Source organism: Cervus elaphus, chromosome 4 (genome assembly GCF_910594005.1).
Source record: "Cervus elaphus chromosome 4, mCerEla1.1, whole genome shotgun sequence".
Taxonomy (NCBI): domain Eukaryota; kingdom Metazoa; phylum Chordata; class Mammalia; order Artiodactyla; family Cervidae; genus Cervus; species Cervus elaphus.
In genome coordinates, this window is record NC_057818.1 from 7,323,650 (window position 1) to 7,345,266 (window position 21,617).

At 44.0% G+C, this 21,617-nt stretch overlaps 1 protein-coding gene across 10 annotated transcripts in view; it reads left to right on the forward strand.

The window, feature by feature from the left end:
* Positions 1–21,617, forward strand: part of WWOX (WW domain containing oxidoreductase) — an 891,989-nt gene that overhangs the window by 238,410 nt on the left and 631,962 nt on the right. For all 10 annotated transcript variants that reach the window (XM_043898105.1, XM_043898107.1, XM_043898108.1 and 7 more), the window contains exons 7-8: positions 12,807–12,992; positions 18,740–19,004. In XM_043898105.1, coding sequence (XP_043754040.1) covers positions 12,807–12,992; positions 18,740–19,004 — 451 coding nt within the window. The remainder of the gene's footprint in view (positions 1–12,806; positions 12,993–18,739; positions 19,005–21,617) is intronic.

Genomic DNA, 21,617 nt, shown 5'->3' on the forward strand with positions numbered 1-21,617 from the left:
TTGAGTCGGTGATGCCATATATCAGATGGACAAATACTGTATTAATCTTAACACATACCAAATTTTAAAAACCCAAACCAGAGCAGCAACTGACTTAGCTGATATTTTGGCAATGTACAAGGCTGAGAGATACAGATGAGTTGGTTTACAATGTTTTAAAAAAGTAGAACATGCAAGTGTTCTATAAATTGGAGAAAAATTAGGAAAGTGGTACGTAAATGATTATGTCATGGATTATGCTGATAAAGAGACTCTTTGGGTTAAAAAAAAAACAACACAGTACTGACTGTATGCATGCAGTGCTTTAAAAAACAAGTGAGAATATGTGTGCGCGAAGATGCGGAGAGCTTTCATGGTGATACTTAATTTTGAAGGATTCTGTAATTCGAGGACCTTCTGGTGTGTCAGGCACGGTGCTGAGTGTTGGAGTACAGGGGTGACCACATGCAGGCTCAGTTCTTCAGGAGCTTCTGGTCCTTGTGGTGACTTCTTTCATGTTGTGTGTGAGAAACTATGGGTCATAGAGGAAAACAACCTCAAAATAATGCCTTAAAGACTTAAATATAAAAACATGACACCATAAACTCCTAGAAGAGACCATAGGCAAAACATTCTGTGATATAAATTGTAGCAGTGTTTTCTTCGGTCAGTCTCCCAGGGCAATAGAAATAAAAGTAGAAATAAACAAATTGGATTAAGTGCCATTGGTGGTGTAATTATCCAATTGATGCTTCTATTTTTTCCTAGAAAGCCCTCTCTGAAGAGACTATGGGGCTTCCCCTATGGCTCAAGAGTAAAGAATCCGCCTGCAATGCAGGAAACACAGAAGGTTCTCTCCCTGGGTTGGGAAGATCCCCTGGAGAAGGGAATGGAAACCCACTCCAGTATTCTTGCCTGGGCAATGCCCCCGACAGAGGAGCCTGGTGGTGTATAGTCCAGGGGGTCACAAAGAGTCAGACACAGCTGAGCAGAGCAGTGTGTGCATTCCTGTTGTACGTCTCTCCCCCACTTCAGAATCGGTAAGGGTAAAAGTGTGCTTCTGGGATTGCATCTGTGTAGATGGGAAATATATATTCAAGATAATGAAAAGGAGGCAGAAATTTAAGGAAACACCAAAAACAAGAGTGTTGCCATTTCCTGTTAAGTGTGTGTACTGATGTTCTGGAATTCACTATAAGAAGTTGTAAATGGTGCATGAAATGAAAAATTCCTGATGATCCCTGGGGAAACACCCTGCCCTCGGCTCTTTTCCTGCTGATTCATTCAGATTATTTCCTCTTTTCCAACTTAAAAAAGTGTGGCTAGGTTATCTTGACAGCAGAATCCACTCTGGGTTAATTATTTTAAAATTTGATGATGTCCTTCACCGTCTTGAAGTATGCAAGTCCTTTTTTAACATTTAGCAGCGCACCAGCTAGATGGTCACTGACTCCCTGAGCTGATGTTGAGTTCATGTGTTCACATTTCTCTTATTTTACTTACTTTATTTCCTTTCATATTTATTCAGGATCTCGTCTCCCAGAGATATTGAGTAAAGGCATGGAAAATGATATATAGGTATTTTCTAAATGTCAGGACAACTATACAGATATTTCATGTCTCTACATTATTGTTGGATGTTATGTCCCCAATGTGTAGTCCAAGGTCCAGAAAACAGGCAGCTTAAAAAAAAAAAAAAATGCCTGTTTCAGGTACCCTCTTTCTCATGGCTGGTGCTGGGCATTTTACATTTTTCTCTAGTTCTCACAGCTATCAAGCAAAGTAAGTATTACTTTTTAAAAGTGAAGTTGCTCAGTTGTGTCCAACTGTTTGCAACCCCATGGACTATAGCATACTAGACTCCTCCGTCCATGGGATTTTCCAGGCAAAGGTTCTAGAGTGGGTTGCCATTTCCTTCTCCAGAGGATCTTCCCGACCCAGGGATTGAACCTGGATCTCCCATATTGCAGGCAGACGCTTTACCATCTGAGCCACCTGGGAAGCCTTTATTTTTTAAAGAAATATTATTTATTTGATTGTACCGGGTCCTAGTTGTAGCATGGGGGATATTTCATTACGGCATACAAACCTAGTTGCAGCATGTGGGATCTGGTTCCCTAACCAGGGATTGAACCCATGCCCCCAGCATTGGGAGTGGGGCGTCCTAGCCACTGGACCACCAAGGAAGTCCTTATTATTTCTTTTATTTCCTTGTGCATTTGAGAATCTGATGATATATTTATGTTTTCTAGTGCATTCCAGTAAATAAGCATTTTTTAAAGTTTGCCTGTGTTCCACCTGAAGTCATCCTGAATTTTACTAGGGGCATGAACACCACAGTTTGGGCAGTTGAGGTCTTGGTGGGTCACTTGGTGGAGGCTGAGGCACCTTCCCTGGGTTGGTGTAGTTGTAGAGGGAATTACTATGGTCACTTTTATGCTGTCATCCTGGAGCTCAAAATAAACCAGCCCTTGTTTCTTTTCTTTTCTTTCTTAATTTTTTTTTTTCAGCCCTTGTTTCTGAAGCAAAGATCCACTTTGGAATTCTATAGTAATTTCTTTTTTCCTCTTCCTTTTCTGAAAGTAAAGGACAACTGAACACCAGGTCAGACTGATCAACAGTTGCTTTTGGGATTTTGCATCCTCAGGCCCTCTCTCTTGAATTTCAGAGTATTTCCAAATAGTATGAATTCCTGCAGCTCACTGGAGAGATGCCCCAGATGGTGTGCCCTTCTGTTTCAAGGAGGAACTGAAAAGAATTTCCCTTTACATAACATTCCACTTAGCTCATTCTTCTGCTGTGCCTGAACTGGAGTTCCCCAAAGGCACAGTTGTGTTAACATTCTACGGGGTGTTTATTTAACCTGTGAGAGTCTGCCTCATTTTGGGGGCACATGTTACAATTCAATTTACAAATCTTCACTGTAACTCAGCCCCGTGATGGCTCCTCTCAGGTTCTTTTTATTTTTATTTATTTATTATTATTTTTTAGAGGGCTTACTTCTCTGTCTCAGGCAGTGACCTTTGATTCTCTGGGTCTTATTTCTCTTTCTGTTCCCTTCCAGGCTTCTCCAAATTTAATTTCTAACCTGGTCCTGTTCTTGTTGTTGTTTTGGCATCTTTGAGATCTTAGTTCCCTGACCAGAGATCAAACCCAGGCCACCTGTCGTGGAAGCTAGGGCCTTAACCACTGGACTGCTATTGGATTCTCAGGCTCTTTTTAAATGCCTTTCTCATTTCTCAGATTTGAAATTATGTTATCTGATTCTTAGGTTTCTTGAGACAAAATCAGTTTGGTCTTGTCTCCAAAGCGTAAGTAACTCTCTTTATTAATCAGCTAGAACAAACACACTTTTCCTGTGCTTTCTTCTGCCATCTCTCATGTCATAATTGTTGTAAAGTGTGGCTGTGTCATGGCTTATAGACGAAATGGCATTGGAGAAACGGCCTTGATTTAGATGAAGCATTCTGGTCTGTACGCCAGGCTTCCTTCTTACCTGAAGGACGACCCTGAGAACAAGCAAGACCCCGCAAACAAAGCGTGCAAGACCCTGAGAACAAAGACCTCCTGATTGCTGACAGTTGTCTCCTGGAAGAGAGAACAGTTGTCCCACGGCAGTTGTGGCCTCTGGTGGAAAATGTTATGTAATATAGGAATGGACAAGGCCCAAACAGAACTGTAGGCCAGGCTTCGGGAGATGCTGCCCCTCGGAAGCTGACGTTCCATGTACAATCAGCATGTGAGACGCCCTGGACTTGGGTTGTTGCCAGTTACTCATGAGCCTTCCTAAGAGTCGGCATTGTGCAGCCTGGCAGTGGGTGTTTGTGGAGGATGCCGATGGGTTCTTGGCCCCCGGTGGGTCAGTATTCCTGCGAACTTGGTTCCTTGGAAGGGCCTTGAAGCCCAGGGAACTTGGGAAACAAGTGTACTTGACTTCCGTTACGTTCACCAGTTTTCATGTCATCTCCTCTCAGGTGCTTGGCGCTCTGCAGATGGCCCCAGAGATCCAGAGACCGCTGGGGCCAAGTGATGCCGTTAGTGTACACACGCCACGCGCCCCGGGGTGTGGGCAGAGCTGTGAGAGACACACAGCACACTGGTTTTCCTCCATTGTAATATTTCGGGGTATTTTAGGTATGCTGAAATTCACCCGTTTAGTCATGTGGTTCAGTGAGTTGTGGCGAGTGTGCGCGCGCGCGCACACACACACACACACACACAGAGTCATGGAGTCACACACACACACACACACACACACACACACACACACACAGAGTCGTGGAGTCACACAGTCAAGATATGGAGCAGTTCCTTCACCCACTCAACTGTCCCTGTGCCCCTGCGAAGTAATTCTCACCCCTTACACCCAGCCCCTAGCAACCACTGAATTTTTTTTTTCCCTGTCCCTAGAGTTTTGTATTTTCTGGAATGTTATTTAAATGGAGGCATTCCATATTTAGCTCTTTGAGTCTGGCTTCTCTCATGTAGCATGGTGCATGTATTAGTTATCTGTTGCTCTTAAATTACCCCCAAAACATAGTGACTCCAAACAGCAAATGTTTATTACTGCACTCTATTAGGTTTCTCTTGCTATTGTAATAAATTACCACAAACATATTGGCTGAACAGAAAGCATATCCGGTTGTAGGAATGTATATTCCCACCAGCTTTATACAACATAATGAAAATAGAATAACACTATAAAAATCTGCTAATTCTAAAGGTAGAAAATTAATTTCTCCTTTAAATTTTTGCTACTGGTAGAGTTTACCACATTATATCTCATTCTGGTTATTGGTGATCTAGTTTTATGCATTTTTAAAATGTCTTCATCAGTTTCTCTGATTGACTCTTAGAATGTGTTTCATCTGGTCCCAGTATCCATGATGGATCAAGTAAGAAAGAAGTCACAGGTATTAGGGCTTCCCTGGTGGCTCAGCAGTAAAGAATCCACCTACAATGCCGGCGATGTGGTTCAGACCCTGGCCTGGAGGAGGCAATGGCAACCCACTCCAGTATTCTTGCCTGAAAAACCCCATAGACAGAGGAGCCTGGTAGGCTATAGTTCCTGGGGTCTCAAAACAGTCGGACATGACTTCATGACTAAACAAAGCAATGCACAAAAGCCAAAGGTGGCCAGACTCGGTGTGGGCTCTTGCAGTGACTAGAGCTGAAGGCACCAGAAGCAGAAACAAGGAATCACAGCGGTTGTCTGAGCTCGAGTTCCCTGGAGACCAGACTTGGGGGGCGTCTGCTCACACGATTTACTGGGGGAGTGCCCTGAGAAGGAGAGTGAGGGACACAGGTTGTGTATAGGTGGAGACTGACCCGCAGGGAGCTCCGGAGAGTGGATCCCAGAGCTGGTCCTCTTCGTTAGGAGAGCATCTGGGTGTGGGGCATGACTTTCCAGGTGTGATGGCACCCATCACTCAGGGACGATTTTCTGGACAAGGCAGGGCTCTCTGCCATTGGAAGTGGGTACACCGGGGCCCATAAATGAGATTTATCCTGACTATCACACTTCCATTGGACAGGTAGGGGATTGGACAGATACTAATAGTAGCTGAAGGCTCTAGAGTTACTGGCTTCTCCCCACGGGAGAAGATGGGGTAGCACACGTTAGCAACGTTTTCATCCTCAGGTGACTGGCTGGAGAGTATCACCCTCTGCGGAAATACGGGCGTCAGGAAAGCGGGGAGGACTTGGGGAGAGGAGGTGAAGAGTTGAGGTTTAGGGTGGGTGAAGATGAGGTCCAGAGCTTGGGAGGGGTGTCAGCTGGTGCTATAGGCGTGAAGTTCACCTTGATATGAGTGTTGTTTGGAGTCCCAGCCTGGATGAAATTGCTGTAAGGATGATAGTTTAGACTGAATCAAAGGAGGTTGGAGATGGAACTCTGGTTGAAGAGGAAGGTCTGGAGGAGGCAGAAGTTGAGGCAGTGGTGGCATTAGGAGGAGGTCCGAGAATAGCCTGTGTCTTGGAATCTGAGATAGCGAAGAGGAAAGGGAACTGGGGAGGAGCCGGGGCCCTTGTGACAGAGAAGTCCAGTTTCAACAGAGGGGAGGTTGTTGGGTGCTGAGACCGAGAAACCATCGCTTCCCAGGCCTCCTTGAGAGGTCCTGGGCAGTGGTGCGGCAGAAATCAGTCACTTTGGTGATGAGAGATTCAGACGAGGGAGGAGATTCTGAATGGAGATGAATATTTCAAAACCATGGATGGTCTGTAAATGGGAAGAGAGAGACTTCGTGTAACTTGAAAAAGCCCCAATGTCAACTAGACATTTCTTGCTCTCTCCGTTCGTTCCTTTCGTTCATTTTCTTAACCATTTTCTTTCCTGATTTTTCTCCTAATTACTGGTCTGAGCAGTCTATTTAGCCTGATGGGCAGCAAGAATGAGTCAATAGAGAGGTTGAAGAGGCCAGAAAGACGGGATCGTCAGTGAATGGCAAGCTTGAGGGCTGCACATCTGCCATTAAATAATGTTTTATGTCACTTATTCCTGAATTTTTAAGGAGGAGGAGAGCAGGAAGAAAATGTGGTGATCAGCTGCCTAAAGCTTTTGGGCTCCGACTCCTTTCTGTGTGTTGTCAGCATTCACTGCTCCTTCCAGTGGGAAGTCTCACTTAAGGCTACTGTGGCTAGAAGCCTTGGCCCATGGTCATTCCCACTGATGACAAGTAGCCACACCCACTGGTAAATCTCTGGAACTCCACCCTCTTTACCATGGAGCAGTACTTCTCTGGTCCAAGGCATGTACTGTCCCTGGAGGATGAGACCGTGCGCTCAGAGAATGCCCAGAGAAGTGTCGGCGGGCGTGCCCTGACTGCAGAGAAGCAGCAGCACCCGCTGTCCTGGGAGCTCCAGGTCTGTACACACAGAGAGCAGCCCTGCAGGTTCCCACCCACCCTTTACAGACCAGAATCCATCAAAGAAGAAGAAAAAAATCAGTCCTTGAAAATGCTGACTAATAGCATCAACTTTGGAATGGGAATGATACTATTTTTGTTTTCATTCTGTCTTTATAGTTTGAACTTTCCTTTTGATAGTCTGTAAATATTCATCATCTCAGAGCCTTTTGAATCGCAGTGGCTTTTAGTCGAAACTGAGCAAAATGTGCCATTTGAATAATAAAAACCTCATTAAAGTGAGGTGAAAGGAATTCTTTTCCTTTTGTACAAGCCAATTAAGTGTCTTTACAATTAAAAAAAAAGTCTAGCACTTTATAGTTTCATATTCCATAAGCCTGTTTTTAATTAATAGAGGGGACAAGCTTTAGGTACGCAGTATGTATTTTGCCTCTGGTGTCGTGCAATTAACATTAATGAAGCGTATTTTAAATTTGGTGAAAGAGCAAAGGGTTTCCCAGGTCCTCTGTGGGCTCCTGTGTCCAGACTGAGGTCTTAGGTGGCAAGTTCCTTTGTTTGATGTTGTGTGCATTTCCTTGAGCCAATGCGTAGGCTTGGATAGAGGTAACTACAGGAGGTGTTGTTACTGAGAAATGTGCTGCCAGCATCCCAAATACCCAGCCCGTCTTCAAGATAAGGAAACTCTGAAAAAAAAAAAAAAAACAATCAGCTGTGAAGAGTTTTATTTTTTCTTGTGGGTAAAAAGGAAGGGTCTAGAAACAAAGGGAGTGACGGCCCCTGAACCTGGCAGCTTCCTTGCGAGATCCTGGGTATTTGCCCGGCACATCTTTGGGTGGGGTGTGTGCTTCAGTTCTCATTCAGCACGTAAGTATAATGACTGAGCTAGAGTTTCTCTCAGCACTTCCCTGTAGCCATTCTAGGGAGCTTATCTAATAAAGTATTGAATAGTATTCTTGAAGTTAGATGATTTTTTTTTTTTTTATTAGTTGGAGGCTAATTACTTCACAACATTTCAGTGGGTTTTGTCATACATTGACAAGAATCAGCCATGGAGTTACATGTATTCCCCATCCCGATCCCCCCTCCCACCTCCCTCTCCACCCGATTCCTCTGGGTCTTCCCAGTGCACCAGGCCCGAGCACTTGTCTCATGCATCCCACCTGGGCTGGTGATCTGTTTCACTATAGATAATATACATGCTGTTCTCTCGAAACATCCCACCCTCGCCTTCTCCCACAGAGTTCAAAAGTCTGTTCTGTACTTCTGTGTCTCTTTTTCTGTTTTGCATATAGGGTTATCGTTACCATCTTTCTAAATTCCATATATATGTGTTAGTATGCTGTAATGTTCTTTATCTTTCTGGCTTACTTCACTCTGTGTAATGGGCTCCAGTTTCATCCATCTCATTTCATCTTTTTATACGTTATATTTCATTCTCACTCACTTATGTGCGTCTTTATTTATTTTACCTGTTTCTGATACTTCACCTGACCATAGGAAATCTGCTGCTAATCGCTTTTTTCCTAACCATAAATGGAGATAATAACACACGTCATCTAGGGTTCTGACATACAGAAAGCTCTTAGTAACTGTTTAACCCATATTTAACATTCAAAAAAGAAAAAAAATAGCAACTCTGAAAAAGTAGACCAAATATTTGAGATGCAACCTGAAAGGACCACATATCTAAGTCATATGTTCACTTCTCACTCTTACCCTTTCTCCTAAGATTTTTTTTCTAGTGTACATGGCCTTATTTAAAAGCATGGGTTATTCTGGCTACAGATGAGTAAGTTCTACTTTGAGTTGAAATGGATGTGATGAATGTTGTAGGTAGACCAGATGCCTCAAAGCATTTTTGCCCACCTCTACAAACAACAATTGGGCTTCTCTGGTGGCTTAGCTGGTAAAGAATCTGCCTGTAATGCAGGAGACCTGGGTTTGATCCCTGGGTTGGGAAGATGCCCTGGAGAAGGGAACGGCTACCCACTCCAGTATTCTGGCCTGAAGACTTCCATGGTCTGTATAGTCCATGGGGTCGTTAAGAGTTGGACACTACTGAGCGACTTTCACTTTTACTTAAGAGCAATTGGGCTGTTGAGGGGCTGTGAATGGACAACTGTAGTGGGCATCATATGGGAAAAACAGATAATCATCTGTTATCAAACGCCCATGATCTCTACCACATCACCACATTTAGGTTTTATGTAGGTGATGAGTCAGAAATAAATCAGACAACAGAGAAAAATAAACGATTTCCCTATGAGACTTCCATAGCTCAGTGATAATAAGGTTTGCATGAATACCTTTTTTAGAAAAGAAGATCTAAATGATTATAAATACACTCATACTCATGGAATAGAAGACAGTATTGTTAAGATGTCCATAATCCCCAAATTAACCTACTAATATAATGCAAACTGTGTCAAAATTGCAGCTGAAGTTTTTGTAGAAATAGAAAAGCCAATCCTAAAACTTTATACATGCTTGTAAAGGACCCTGAATAGCCAATGCATGCTTCAAAAAGAACAAAGTTGGAGGCCTTCTATTTCCCACTCTCAAAATTTACTGCAGAGCTTCAGTAATGAAGACTGTGTGGTCCTAGCATAAGCATAGACATACAGATAATAGGATAGAGTCAAGAGTCCATAAATAAACTCTTAGAAGTGGTCAGTTGGTTATCAGCAAGAATGCTAAGATAGTTCAGTGGGGGAAAGAACAGTCTTTTCAACAAATGATCTTAGAACAGTTGGATGTTCACATGCCACAGAATGAAGTTAAATGGCTTGTAAATTGCTTATAAATATATAAATTCACTATATATACAAATTAGCTCAAATGGATCATAGACCTAAATGTAAGAGCTAAAACTGTATAAAACACTTAGAAGAAAGATAGTATATTTTTGTGATGCTGGGTTAGGTAGTGGTTTCTTAGATATAAGCCCAAAAGCACAAGTGGCCCCCCCCAAAAAAAAAATATATATGTAAATTGTGTTTCATCACAATTTAAAACTTTTATGTTGTCAGTGATACCATCAGGAAAGTGAAAAGACAACACAGAGAATGAGAGAGAAATTTTGCAAATTGTCTGATAACAGACTCCTATCCAAGATATATAAAGAACTTTCATAAATCAATAAGATAATTACCTCCATTAAAAATTGGCTCAGCACCTAAATAGACAACAGGTGTTTCTCCAAAAATATAAATTGCCAGAAAATACATAAAAACATGCTCAGCATCATTGGCCTTTAGAGAAATGCAAATAAAAATACACTGAGGCACCACTTTATACTCACTAAGGTGGCTTAAAAAAAAAAGATAATGACAAATATTGGCAAGAATGTGGAGAAATTGGAATTGTAATGTGTTGCAGTTAGAAATGTAAAACGGTGCAGCCACTCTTTGGGAAACAGCCCCACAACCCCTCAAGAAGTTAAGCATAGAATTAACCATATGACCCAGCAGTTCCATGTCTACATATATACTCAAGAGAAATAAAAAACATATATTTCCACAATAACTTGTAACTGACTATTCATGGCAGTAATATTCACAGTAGCAAAAAAAATGGAAAAAGCTGGAATGTCCATCAAGTGGCAGATAGTTCAGTGAAAACATGGTATGTCCATACAGTGTGGGTTTTGGCCACAGAAAGCAATGAAGAACTGATAACCTGGGACAGCATGGATGAACCTTGGAAACGTTACGTGTAATGAAAAAAGCTAGCCACAGAAGACCACATACTGCATGATTCCATTTATATGAAACACCCAGGATAAGCAGATCCATCAGATAGCAAGCAGATTAATGGTGTCTTGGGGATGGGAGTGGTTAGTGACTATTAATGGATATGGGTTGCTTTTTGGGGATATGAAAACATTGTAAAATTAACATGTGATGATGTTTGCACAAATTATGAATATATTAAAAACCATTGAATTGCACACTTTCAAAAGGGTAAATTGTATGCCTTGTGAATTGCATCTCAGGAATTTTTTAAAGAAATCCATGCATATAAAAAAATTTGGACAATAACAAAAACCATAAAAAAAGAGGTAAGCAATCTAACAATATCCTACACATGCAGAGCTAACATTTTTCTGTACTTCCTGTTTTGCTGCCTGAATGTATAAAAATCTTTTTTTTTTTTGGTGGGGGAGGGATATGCATCAGACATATAACATTTAATTTCCTGCTTTTTAAGTTGACTTGAGAAGTTTGGGAATCTCTGACTTAATCATTGCTGATTATCTAATCTCTGCTGTTGAATTTTAAGTTGTTTCTAGTTCATATATAATTTAATAATTCTACCTCATATATATATATATATATATATATATAATTATTACTCACCCTTGAGGATGAATCTTGGAAATTGTACTAGTTTGCTAGGGCTGCTGTAACAAATTTCTGCACACTTGGTGGCTTACGGAAAAGCAGGAATTTAATTTATCCCAGTTCTGGAGGCCTAAATTCTGAAAGTGAGACGTCTGCAGGTGGTCCCTCCTGGATGCTCAGAGGGCAGGTCCAGTCCACGCCCCTCACGAGCTTCTGGTGCCGTGGGCACTCATCCACCCCCCTTTCTCTGTATATGCATCTCTCCGGTCTCTGCCTGTCTTCACAGAGTCTTCTCTGCGTGCCTTCTGTCCTTCTCTTCTTTTGTAAGAACACTTGTCAATAGCACTGAGTTTTCCCTTATTCCTGAGTGATCTCATCTCAAAATCCTGAACTTAATTAACATCTGTAAAGACCCTTTTCTCCAATAAGGTCCCATTCACAGGTTCCTAGTGAACCTATCTTTTGGGTCCACCATTTAATCCATTACAGAAGCAGCGGCATATGGAGTGGGTAGCAGGTGGCTGTAGGAACCCTATGCCCATGTGTAGGCAGAATGGAGGACAGAGTGAAGTAGGTCAGAAACAGCAAGGCAAATACTGTTTATTAGCACATCTATATGCAATCTAGAAAGATGGTACTGATGAATCTGTCTGCAGGGCAGGGATAGAAACTCAGACATGGAGAGCAGACTGTGGACACAGCAGGGAAGGAGAAGGTGGAACAAACTGAGAAGTAGCACTGAAACCTGTGCATTCCCGCGTGTAAAGCAGGGACTTAACGGGAAGCTGCTCTGGAATGCCCGGAGCGCAGCCGAGTGCTCTGCGGGATGAGGGGGAGGGCGGGGACGTGCGTATACCTGTGGCTGGTTCACGTTGATGTGTGGCAGGAACCAGTGCAATTTTGTCATTATCCTCCAATTAAAAATAAATACATTAAAAAAGAAAAATAACAGTAATAAAATTACCAAACGTTACTTTGCTTTATATTGTCATCATTCAGTGGAAATTCTGAAAATTATCAATGATGAAGTATTTTCCTTTAGAGGTACGAGTTGCTATCCTTTGAACACCCCCCAACCCCCGCCACTTCCAGTGTACCCCATTGCTTGGAAACAGGATTACCGGGTGAAATAATGTAGATATTTCTAGTTCTCATGAGATAATGAAAATATTAACACATGATTTAAGTATTCTCAACTTAATATCCATGGCATGGGAGTATATAGTCTTACCAGCTTTGTACAAGATAATGTAAATATAAATAAGTCTGCTCATTTAGTAGGTAGAGGAAGCACAGATTGAGATAGATGGTAGAACCTGTACTCCACGCAGGGTGACCAGCTCATCCCAGTTTGCCCAGCACGGTCTCAGTTCTGGCAGTCAGAGTCTCGCGGGCCAGGAACCCCGTGGTCCCCAGCTGCTCAGCACAATCGCCCACTGGGAGTTCAAGCTCTTCCCCAGCAGAACTGTCTCAGACGTGACATTCCCAGCTGTCCCATTTCCAGCTGCCTGTAATCTGCAAGATAGTGAGGAATGGTTATTCCCGGGGGGGCGGGGAGCATGGATCTCCTTGGTTTCAGAGTGTTTATTTCTGCATAACACTGGGATGTTTTATTTTTCAGGTCACTTCACGTGCTTGTGTGCAACGCAGCTGTGTTTGGGCTCCCCTGGACCCTCACAAAAGACGGCCTGGAGACCACCTTCCAGGTGAACCACCTGGGCCACTTCTACCTTGTCCAGCTCCTGCAGGACGTCCTGTGCCGCTCAGCCCCTGCCCGGGTCGTTGTGGTCTCCTCGGAGTCCCATAGGTGGGTTAGAATTGGACGTTCTTTTCACAGGCACCCTTCCTTTCACCAGCTGATGGTCCCCACCCCCAGGCTCGCTTTCTGTTTTTTTTTTTTTTTAAGTTTTTTGAAATACATGATTTTATTTATTGTTGGCTCTGCTGGGTGTTTGCTGCCGCGCGGGCTTTTCTCTGGTTGTGGCGAGTGGGGAGCTCCTTTTTAGTTGCGGTGCTCAGGCTGCGTGCTGAGGTGGCTTCTCTTGCTCACGGACTCCGCAGCACGCCGGCTTCAGTAGGTGCCTCGTGGGCTTCAGTCCTTGGGACTCCCAGGCTCTAGAGCACATACTCACGAGTTGCGATACACGGGCTTAGTTGCCCCAAGGCACGTGGGATCTTCCCGGATCAGGGATCGAACCACTGTCTCCTGCATTGGCAGGCAGATTCTGTACCACTAAGCCACCAGGGCAGCCCTCTGTTTTTGAAGATAATTTTCATTAGTGCTTCTCCAAAGAGTGTGTACTCAGCTTGGCTCCTGAACTTACCAAGGTTTTATTTATTTTTTGTGATGGTGGGCGATTGTTTAGGGGTAGTGTAGACAGCACGGTAGATGGTTTTTATAACTATACTTCAAGCCCCTCATTGATTTTGCTTCGAGATGGAATAATAATTGATTAAATCTGAATGCCTGACCTTTATTGATTTGTCATTCACCAGCCTTACCACCTCACCAAGAAGAATGTGCAGTTATTCTAGCAGTAGAAACAATGCAATTAAAGACCGCGAGATGAAATCCAATTGTTTTATAATGAGAAATTAGGGAATTCAATGCAGACATTAGCTGTGTAATTGTAGAAAGGAAAGTACTGTAGTTAGAACATATTAGAAATCTGGCCATGCCTCTTTTGGTTAAAATTTCAATTAAAACATCAGATGGCAATTCTTTTCTATTACCATTAGGAGAATATTCAGTCGACTAAGAAGGCATTTGAAAATTTCCTCGTATTTTCAGCATATTTGTTTCTAGAGGTGGATAAACAACAGAGAAGTACCGGGAGAGGATGAGGGAACTGCCGGGTGAAGCTAGAGTTTAATACACATTATGGAGATTTTCCCGGTGTGGATGGGGGCTTTCACTCCTAGCAAAGTAGCTGGAGAAAAAGAACGTGCCGGGGCCTGTTTTTTCCCCCTTCCTCTTCTCCGACTTAAGTCCTGAGATGTTTTAGTGACCCAGAATGAAGCTTATTTTTTTTAATCACGCTTCCATAAAATGTAACCCCTGGGACTTGGAAGAGAGAGACCAGCCAAGGGTTAGCCTGAACCGTTTATCACTCCCAAACACAGGGGCTTATGGTCGAAGTGACACACTGCAGATAGATTTACTTTTACCGTTTGAAATTTATGACGGCCGAAAGGAAAGGAAAATGCCGGTAATAATCCTCCCCCGTGTTAAAAGACACGGGACGTCTCATAATGAGGTGGTAACAAAATCTGGACATCCTTATCTTTGCAAATCAGACCAGGTTCCTGGAAGTGGAGTGGCCCTGCTCAGGCGTGAGGGGGAGCCCCCCGCGGGGGCGGGCGATGGGGCGAGAGCATGGGGACAAACCTGCCAGTCGCCGTCTTTCGCCAGATGTAGAGGGCACCCCGGGATTGGTTTAAATGAGCTGGTATTTAATGGGCGAGTCTGTGGAGTTGTCAGCTGCCTGCTTCCCTTCTAAATCTGGATCTGACATGGTTATTTCATGTGGTGTCTCTGTTCTCCCCTTAACTGCAGTGTAATTCATGCTTACCTTGGAGATCCAAATCTTAATTTCATTTAATAGATGGATCGGGAGGCAGGGCTTTGGCCTCCTGAATTCAATCCATTTTAGTTTCTAGACCAGGTCTTCCTAAAGTGCGTGCCATCAGGCCCTCTCCTGTCTGGTGCTGGGCGCTGGTTTTCCGATGACCTCGTGCCCATAGTAAAGGGTGTTTATGCAAAATGTTAATCCCCCCAAGTTTGTCTGTTTATTACCCATATGCCACACCCCAGAGCCAGTGCGAACACTGGGCGTACAGACCTGGGAGAGCGCCCACTCACTGCTCAAGGACCCAGAGCCCTAAAACCGTGTCGTAAAACGGAAGGGTTGGTATCTAATTACCTCCATAAACCTTGGTGGAATCTCTTCGTTGGGGTCAAGACCCCCTGTTAGGGGAAAAATAAAGTCCGATGTTTGCAGAAAATGTTATACCAGACTGCCCCAAGGCAAAATATTTATTAGCCTCCCTGAGTTGTCCCTGTATTTTGGTTGCTTATCTGGAATCGGAACAAGTGAGTCGAGTTTCTGCATACCTCAAATCCACCCTATGAAAATGAGAACTTCCTTGCCATGAAAAATTTTCCAGATACCAATTAAAATAGAATGAAAAGAGTGGAGTGCTGGCTGAAGGGCGGTAGACGGCTGCAGCTGTGTGGAGTGCCAAGTTGCCACACACACAACACACATACGCACACACACACACAGCCTCGGATGCAAATTCAGTCCTATTCTTTGAACATGCTAGCTTTTGTCTCCATAGAATCCAGCCTAATTATGTTACTTGGGTTATTTAAAAATCCTGTTTAAAAAAAAATAAAAATAAAGGAGAAGTATTTAGAGAAATACAAGATAAAGGTCTTCTCCAACAGCAGATGTTAATGTCCAGAAAGCAAGTGTTAACATGTTAGTGCCCCAGTAGGAGGAGAAATCTATTAAGACTTTATTGTTTGGCTTTGTCAATTTTTCAGCTTGAAAACAGGGTGGGCAGCCTTTGAAGACTTGTTTTGCTGCCTCTTGAGCTGAGAGGTGAACGTGGTCATTTTTCAGGAAGCCGGGCTCATCTCAGAGGAATCAGAAAGCTTGCCCACCCTCCCCACTCCCTGGAGGACTGTCAAACAAGCTAATCAGGCCTTGGAAATGAGTGCACTGCCCAGGGGATCAGCAGGGCAGGAACCTGGGCTCTGCTGATGGCTAGCAGACGGAGGGCCTAGCGTTAATAGCTGTGCTTCTCCATCTCGAAACCTTCCTTCAACCTGGTTCCATCCAACTTCTCATCATGGTGGATTTTGTTTTGTTTTGGCCTCATTCCTAGGCTGGGGATTAGGAAGGCACGCCTTCCTCCTCGTAGGGGTTGAATCTAACCCAGTGTTCCCAAGTCTGCATTAGCCTTAAAAAGCCGAAGCATGAAGTCACTCTCAACATGAGAAAGTGCTACCTGCAAATATTCATGGAAAACATAAAGCATCTGAACCCAGTGGTGAAACTTGCCTTCTGCACAAAGCTCGAACAAAGCTTTTTGTGATAAGGAAAACTTGGCTCTTAATTTAGAATTATGAACCCATGACGAGGCTTCAGTTTTTTAATACTGTATTTAATCCCCACTATATGTCATAGGCAACAGTCAAGGAGCTCACTGTCCGTCTCTTGGGAGCTCACAGTCTAGGCCTGGAAGCAGGTGGAGAGTGGTCTGTGTGGTCAGAACAGAGGCACAAAGTGCCAGGGGTCTTGACTTGCGTTGTTGGTCATGTTGCGGGGGTGGCAGGTGCTTGAGCAGTAGGAATACGATAGACCAGGTCCTGGAAAACAGACACTTCATCTCCATCTGCTCTGCGTGCCATCTTTCAGTCTGTCCCTCGCTGCCACCCAAGAAATCACTGTGGTATAAAGCAGTGGAAGAGTTAGTCAGGGAGAGCTTCCTGGAAGAAGTGATACCTGAGCTGGATTGGGCTAAACAGAGACCCCAAGAAGGGCGATGAGAGCACAGCAGAGTGAGCGAAGCTTGCTGTATTCACCCTGTTCCTGTTAGACGTTGTCGAAATCCTTGACGTTCTTCTCTTCCCAGAGCGTGTAGAACTTCTGGGATGTGGCCCTTACCTTTGATCATTGTATCCTCAACTCAGCAATCCTGTGTGTGTGTGTGTGTGTGTGTGTGTGTGACAGCTCTTCTGTAACACCTTATCACTATGTTGAGATAAAATTCGGAAATAATATAACTTCCCTGCATGCGATGTTGTAACTCAGTGGACTTACCTACCTGCAATGCTGGGGCAAAATGACTGTGAAGCTAAAATAACATGTGTTCCAGCATGTCAGCGTGTAGGCAGGACTCCAGGGATGGAAAGTCATTGGAGTGCATGATCCTCCATCAGGATCTTCACACCCGCTGACTCTTGGCAGGTGTGCGGCCTTACGGCTTCCAGTGCCCCCAGCCTCAGGTCAAGCCTCACCCCCAGAATCCCAAAGCACACTCCTTCCTCACCCGCAAAGCTGTGGCGCTCCACTGTTGGAAGTTCAGTAGCTGTTAGGACGGTGCATCTGTGCAGAGCACAGCTCGAATCTAGTCCCAGATAATTACGCACAGGCTTTCATCCGCATGCGTGTCCAGCGGGGCTCTCTTCCTTGAGCAAGACTCCCCTGGCCTGGTGGGACATCCACTGTCCCTGGCACCCCACCGGCAATCGTTATGACAACCAGAAAAAGGCCCCCATAAATTTCCAAATTTCCCGCCAAGTCCCACTGCTCCAGATGATTAAGCTCAGAAATCTGGGCTCTTCCCGTGGTCTGGGGACCTGGAAACAGCCAGGGTCTCACTGCTGTGTCCACACTGACGTCTCCAGCCATCAGCTTTATTGATGACTTCGTCTTGGTGAAGTCATTTAATACGAGAAACGGGATGTCACTGACTGAGTCCTGGAGAAGGGGTACTTAATTTCCATTAACACATGAATTTCTTGGTCCTAGCCCCACATGAACTGCTCACTCATATTTAGGAACTACCAGATGGTTCTATCGTTTCCGCCTCACCTTTTGCTTTCCTTTTCCTCAGCATTTGTTCCCAGTGCCCTCATATACTCCCTTATTATTTGGGGAAAATGCCCGGAGTTAATTTAGCAAACTCTGAGGGTTCCTTAAAGAATACGAGACTGAATTCCTTCTGTTGTGATCTTTTTTTTTTTTTTTTTCCTTCTTCTTCTTTCTTTTGGTTGTTACGGAAGTCATTACTTTGTTGTCATTATAAAAAGAAGAAAGGAAGGGAAGAAACAAACAGCTGGTGTTTAACGACTCCGTCAGACCCAATTATAAAACATCAACTACTTACTTTGATTTGTGTGTATCCATGCCATGGGTATACTTAAAAACATTAGACTCTGCCAGCACTCATTTTGGCTTTGTTTACATTTATCTTTTAAACGTATGAGACTATTGATGGCACCTCACCAAGGTTATAACCCCTTTATAATCATTAATTTTTAATCTGGATGAGAGTCTTGGAGGCAGCAAGGCTCATCTATATTTACTTGGATGCTCCAATGAAAACATACAGGACACAAACACTGGCTAAAATAACCCAGGAAAACCCTGTCAAGGGTTAGGAATGCAATATCTTTCTGCTTCCAAAAGCAGCAGCCCTTCATTTAAAATGTTTTCCCATTTAATTTAATTATCCTTGAACTTCCTGTTGAAGGTTTTGAAAAAATAGACGTTAGAGGCAGGGATAGTGGATGGGGGTTCAGTGAAGACGACTCCATTTATGAGTCTGGCCCCTTATTAAGTGTGTCTTTGGACCTGGTTGGTTTATATTGTGAAATCACCATTGTTTCTTTTTAAGGAGACTTTGTTTCGATGGTCACCCAATTGAGATTTCAGTCATCTCTGCATGGTTTTCTCAGATTTCTAATAAAAACACAAAGCTGTATAAGAAGTCAGGGGCTGACCGATTCATATCACATTTTCTGTTTTGTTTTTTTTTTAGATTTACAGATATTAATGATTCCTCGGGAAAACTAGACTTTAGCCGCCTTTCTCCATCAAAAAACGACTACTGGGCCATGCTGGCTTACAACCGGTCCAAACTGTGCAACATCCTGTTCTCCAACGAGCTCCACCGCCGCCTGTCCCCCCGTGGGGTCACGTCGAATGCAGTGCACCCCGGGAACATGATGTACTCCGCCCTCCACCGTGGCTGGTGGGTGTACACGCTGCTCTTCACCTTGGCGAGACCCTTCACCAAGTCCATGGTGAGTCATCAGCTGCAGTTGCCACACACTCCTCCTGTGTGCTTTTCCAGAAAGGGCACTAGAGAAACCCAGGCACACTCGCTTCCTTGGCCTCTCACCTCTCATGAGAACGAGTCTGGTCTTGAGCATCACGTCATCAGACCTTTCAGAGGGGTGAGAAGGGGCGCTTGAGCACACTTCAGTTGACTTGAGTTTGCATCTGTTTCTCTAGAGATGTCTCAAAGGCCCAGAGAGCTGTGTGTTTTCGCTGTTGTGCTCACACGGCTGATGAAGGTGGTTTGTTTACATTTGATGGGGTCTTTTTTTTCTTCTTCAGTAAGCGCAGTCCTTCCCAACTGTGTTTTGTGTTAGTAGGTAAATAGCGTGGGTTTGTGACTTTTGCATTCCCAGCAAATGTGGTTCCTTTTTTTCCATTGAAAGTCTATATTTTTGCTCTAAATTCTTCTTTTAATGGGTTTAAACCTCTGCTGGAGCATCCTTTGTCAGCTGGAGGCACATTTTATTCTTTACTTTGCCAAAGGTAAGTCCTTTTGGATGCTTCAGACTACCACGTTTCGACTTGGACTTCACAAAGGTAAGTGTGAAGTTTTCCTGTTTTTGATGGCCCTCTTCAACTGTCTCTGAACAGTTCTTTCATGGAAGCATTGAGTAGGAAGTCATTTGAGTGAAGAATGCATATTGTACACAATATTTTTGGTATGGTATGTTTCTAAAATACAGGCCTCTAAAATTTCCCACCTACTTAAACTTCATGTTTGGGGATGACAAACACAACAAGGAAAATCTCTTGATGTGCATAGGAAGAAAGTAAGTGTGTTTTTAAAATTTCGATCATACAGGTGTTTCTTATGCAAAGTAAATAGATATAATCCAAGAGTTGAATACTTAAAGAACCAAAGAAGTGAGAGGACCTCTGGAGAGCAGTTCTCCAAGTTCAAGGGGAGTGTGTGCCACAGGCTTCTGTTGGTTCCTGATTGACTGATTTGCTGTGATTGCATGAGAGTAGGTTTTCTGCAAGGGCGTCTTTGATCATGATTTTGGCTCATTGTCTTAAGAATATTGGTCTGGACTGGTGCCAGGGCCACTGGCAGGCCTGTGGATGAGTTGTTCAAGTTTAGGAAGTTGGAGAGGAGAGAGGAGCGTCCTTTCTCACTTTCCACTGGCCCTGCACCTTCATGACCAGTGGACCAATCATCAAATATAATTTGTAATCTCTGGGTCTTGGATTTCCTCACTTGTATTTGAACATTGGTGGAAGTGAAGGAACTCCTTTCTGTGACATCAGAAACATCTTGTTTCTTTCTTATTCCGGGATTTCTCTAATCAGAGGAATGTGATGGTAAGGAGCTCGCTGTGGGTCTGTGATGACTCAGACCGTCATGGAGGGTGGTGTTACACTGTTGGATGTGGACTCCACTCATTGAGGGCGCCTTGATGGACAATGACAACGACTCTTATTCTGTGATGAGATCCCAGGGCTTAAAAACCCTGGGTGGGGCAGGTGGGAGGAAGAGGAAGACTGGCTCTGGGAAAGTAAAAGATGGGGTGAATGGTTTTCTGTTTCTTGGGGAGGGGATCTAATACTTCACATGAACACAGTATGTAAACATGTGTTTAGCTGAGTCAGGCTGTATTGTCAGCTTCTTGGATGTATCAGGAGGGTTTCTGAAAGTGCCAGCAAATGAAATCAGGCAGGCAGCCATGTCGTGATCACAGAGTATTGGGTGGTATTAATAACTAATACTGTTTGATGGTAACTCTTGTTGGGACACAATCCAGTGGAAAAGCAGAGTGTGGATTTGGAAACCTAGGCAGAAGTGTTACCATACAGGAGAAGGTCCCCACTCACCATACTGGGAGCTGGTCCAGTGATGCCTGATGCCCAGCACACGTGGCTCTTTCCTCCCCCTCCCCATCCAGTGTACAGAGACCTTGGCCCCCTCCCAACCCTGGCCCCTGATCCTCCAGTCAGGAAAATGCCCACTGGGAGCAGCTGGGGCACCAAATCAAACAAGATCTGGTCTCTGTGGCTCTGGGTGAAAGGGGCATTTGGGAAAATGAGCAGATAAGCCTTGAGAAGGCTTGGAGAAAATTGGTGACATAACCAAGAAAAACCCACTGAATTTTATCTAAGTTGTTTTGGCAGTGATGGACTATTCCATGAAAAGGCAAGGAAGGTAAACCCTTAGCCGGTGTTAGGAAAAGGATTTGACAGGGCTTCCTGGTGGTGGTGAGTGTGAGAAGGCTGCTGCCTGGGATAGTAGAGCAAGCAGCTCTCTTGCTCATGATCCTGATGGTCAAGCCCAGCTCTCACCCTTGGCGTTGGGAGGACTCGGGCCAGACGTGTGACCTTCCTGAGCTTGTTACCTCTCAACCATAATGGCAACACAGGTTGGTGTGAGGATTAACAGTAATAGATAGAGCACCTGTCATATCTTTATGTATCTAGGTATTTGGTGGTGTTTCTTAGACATCAGAGTCCCACATGACTGAGATTCATAAAGAGGTGGAATGGGCTCCCTGGACTTGTGAAGCTCACAGCCAGTCACTTCTTCCATGAACATGTAGGACTCTGTATGTGGGGGAGGGCTCTGCCCTAGGGAGACCAGGGAT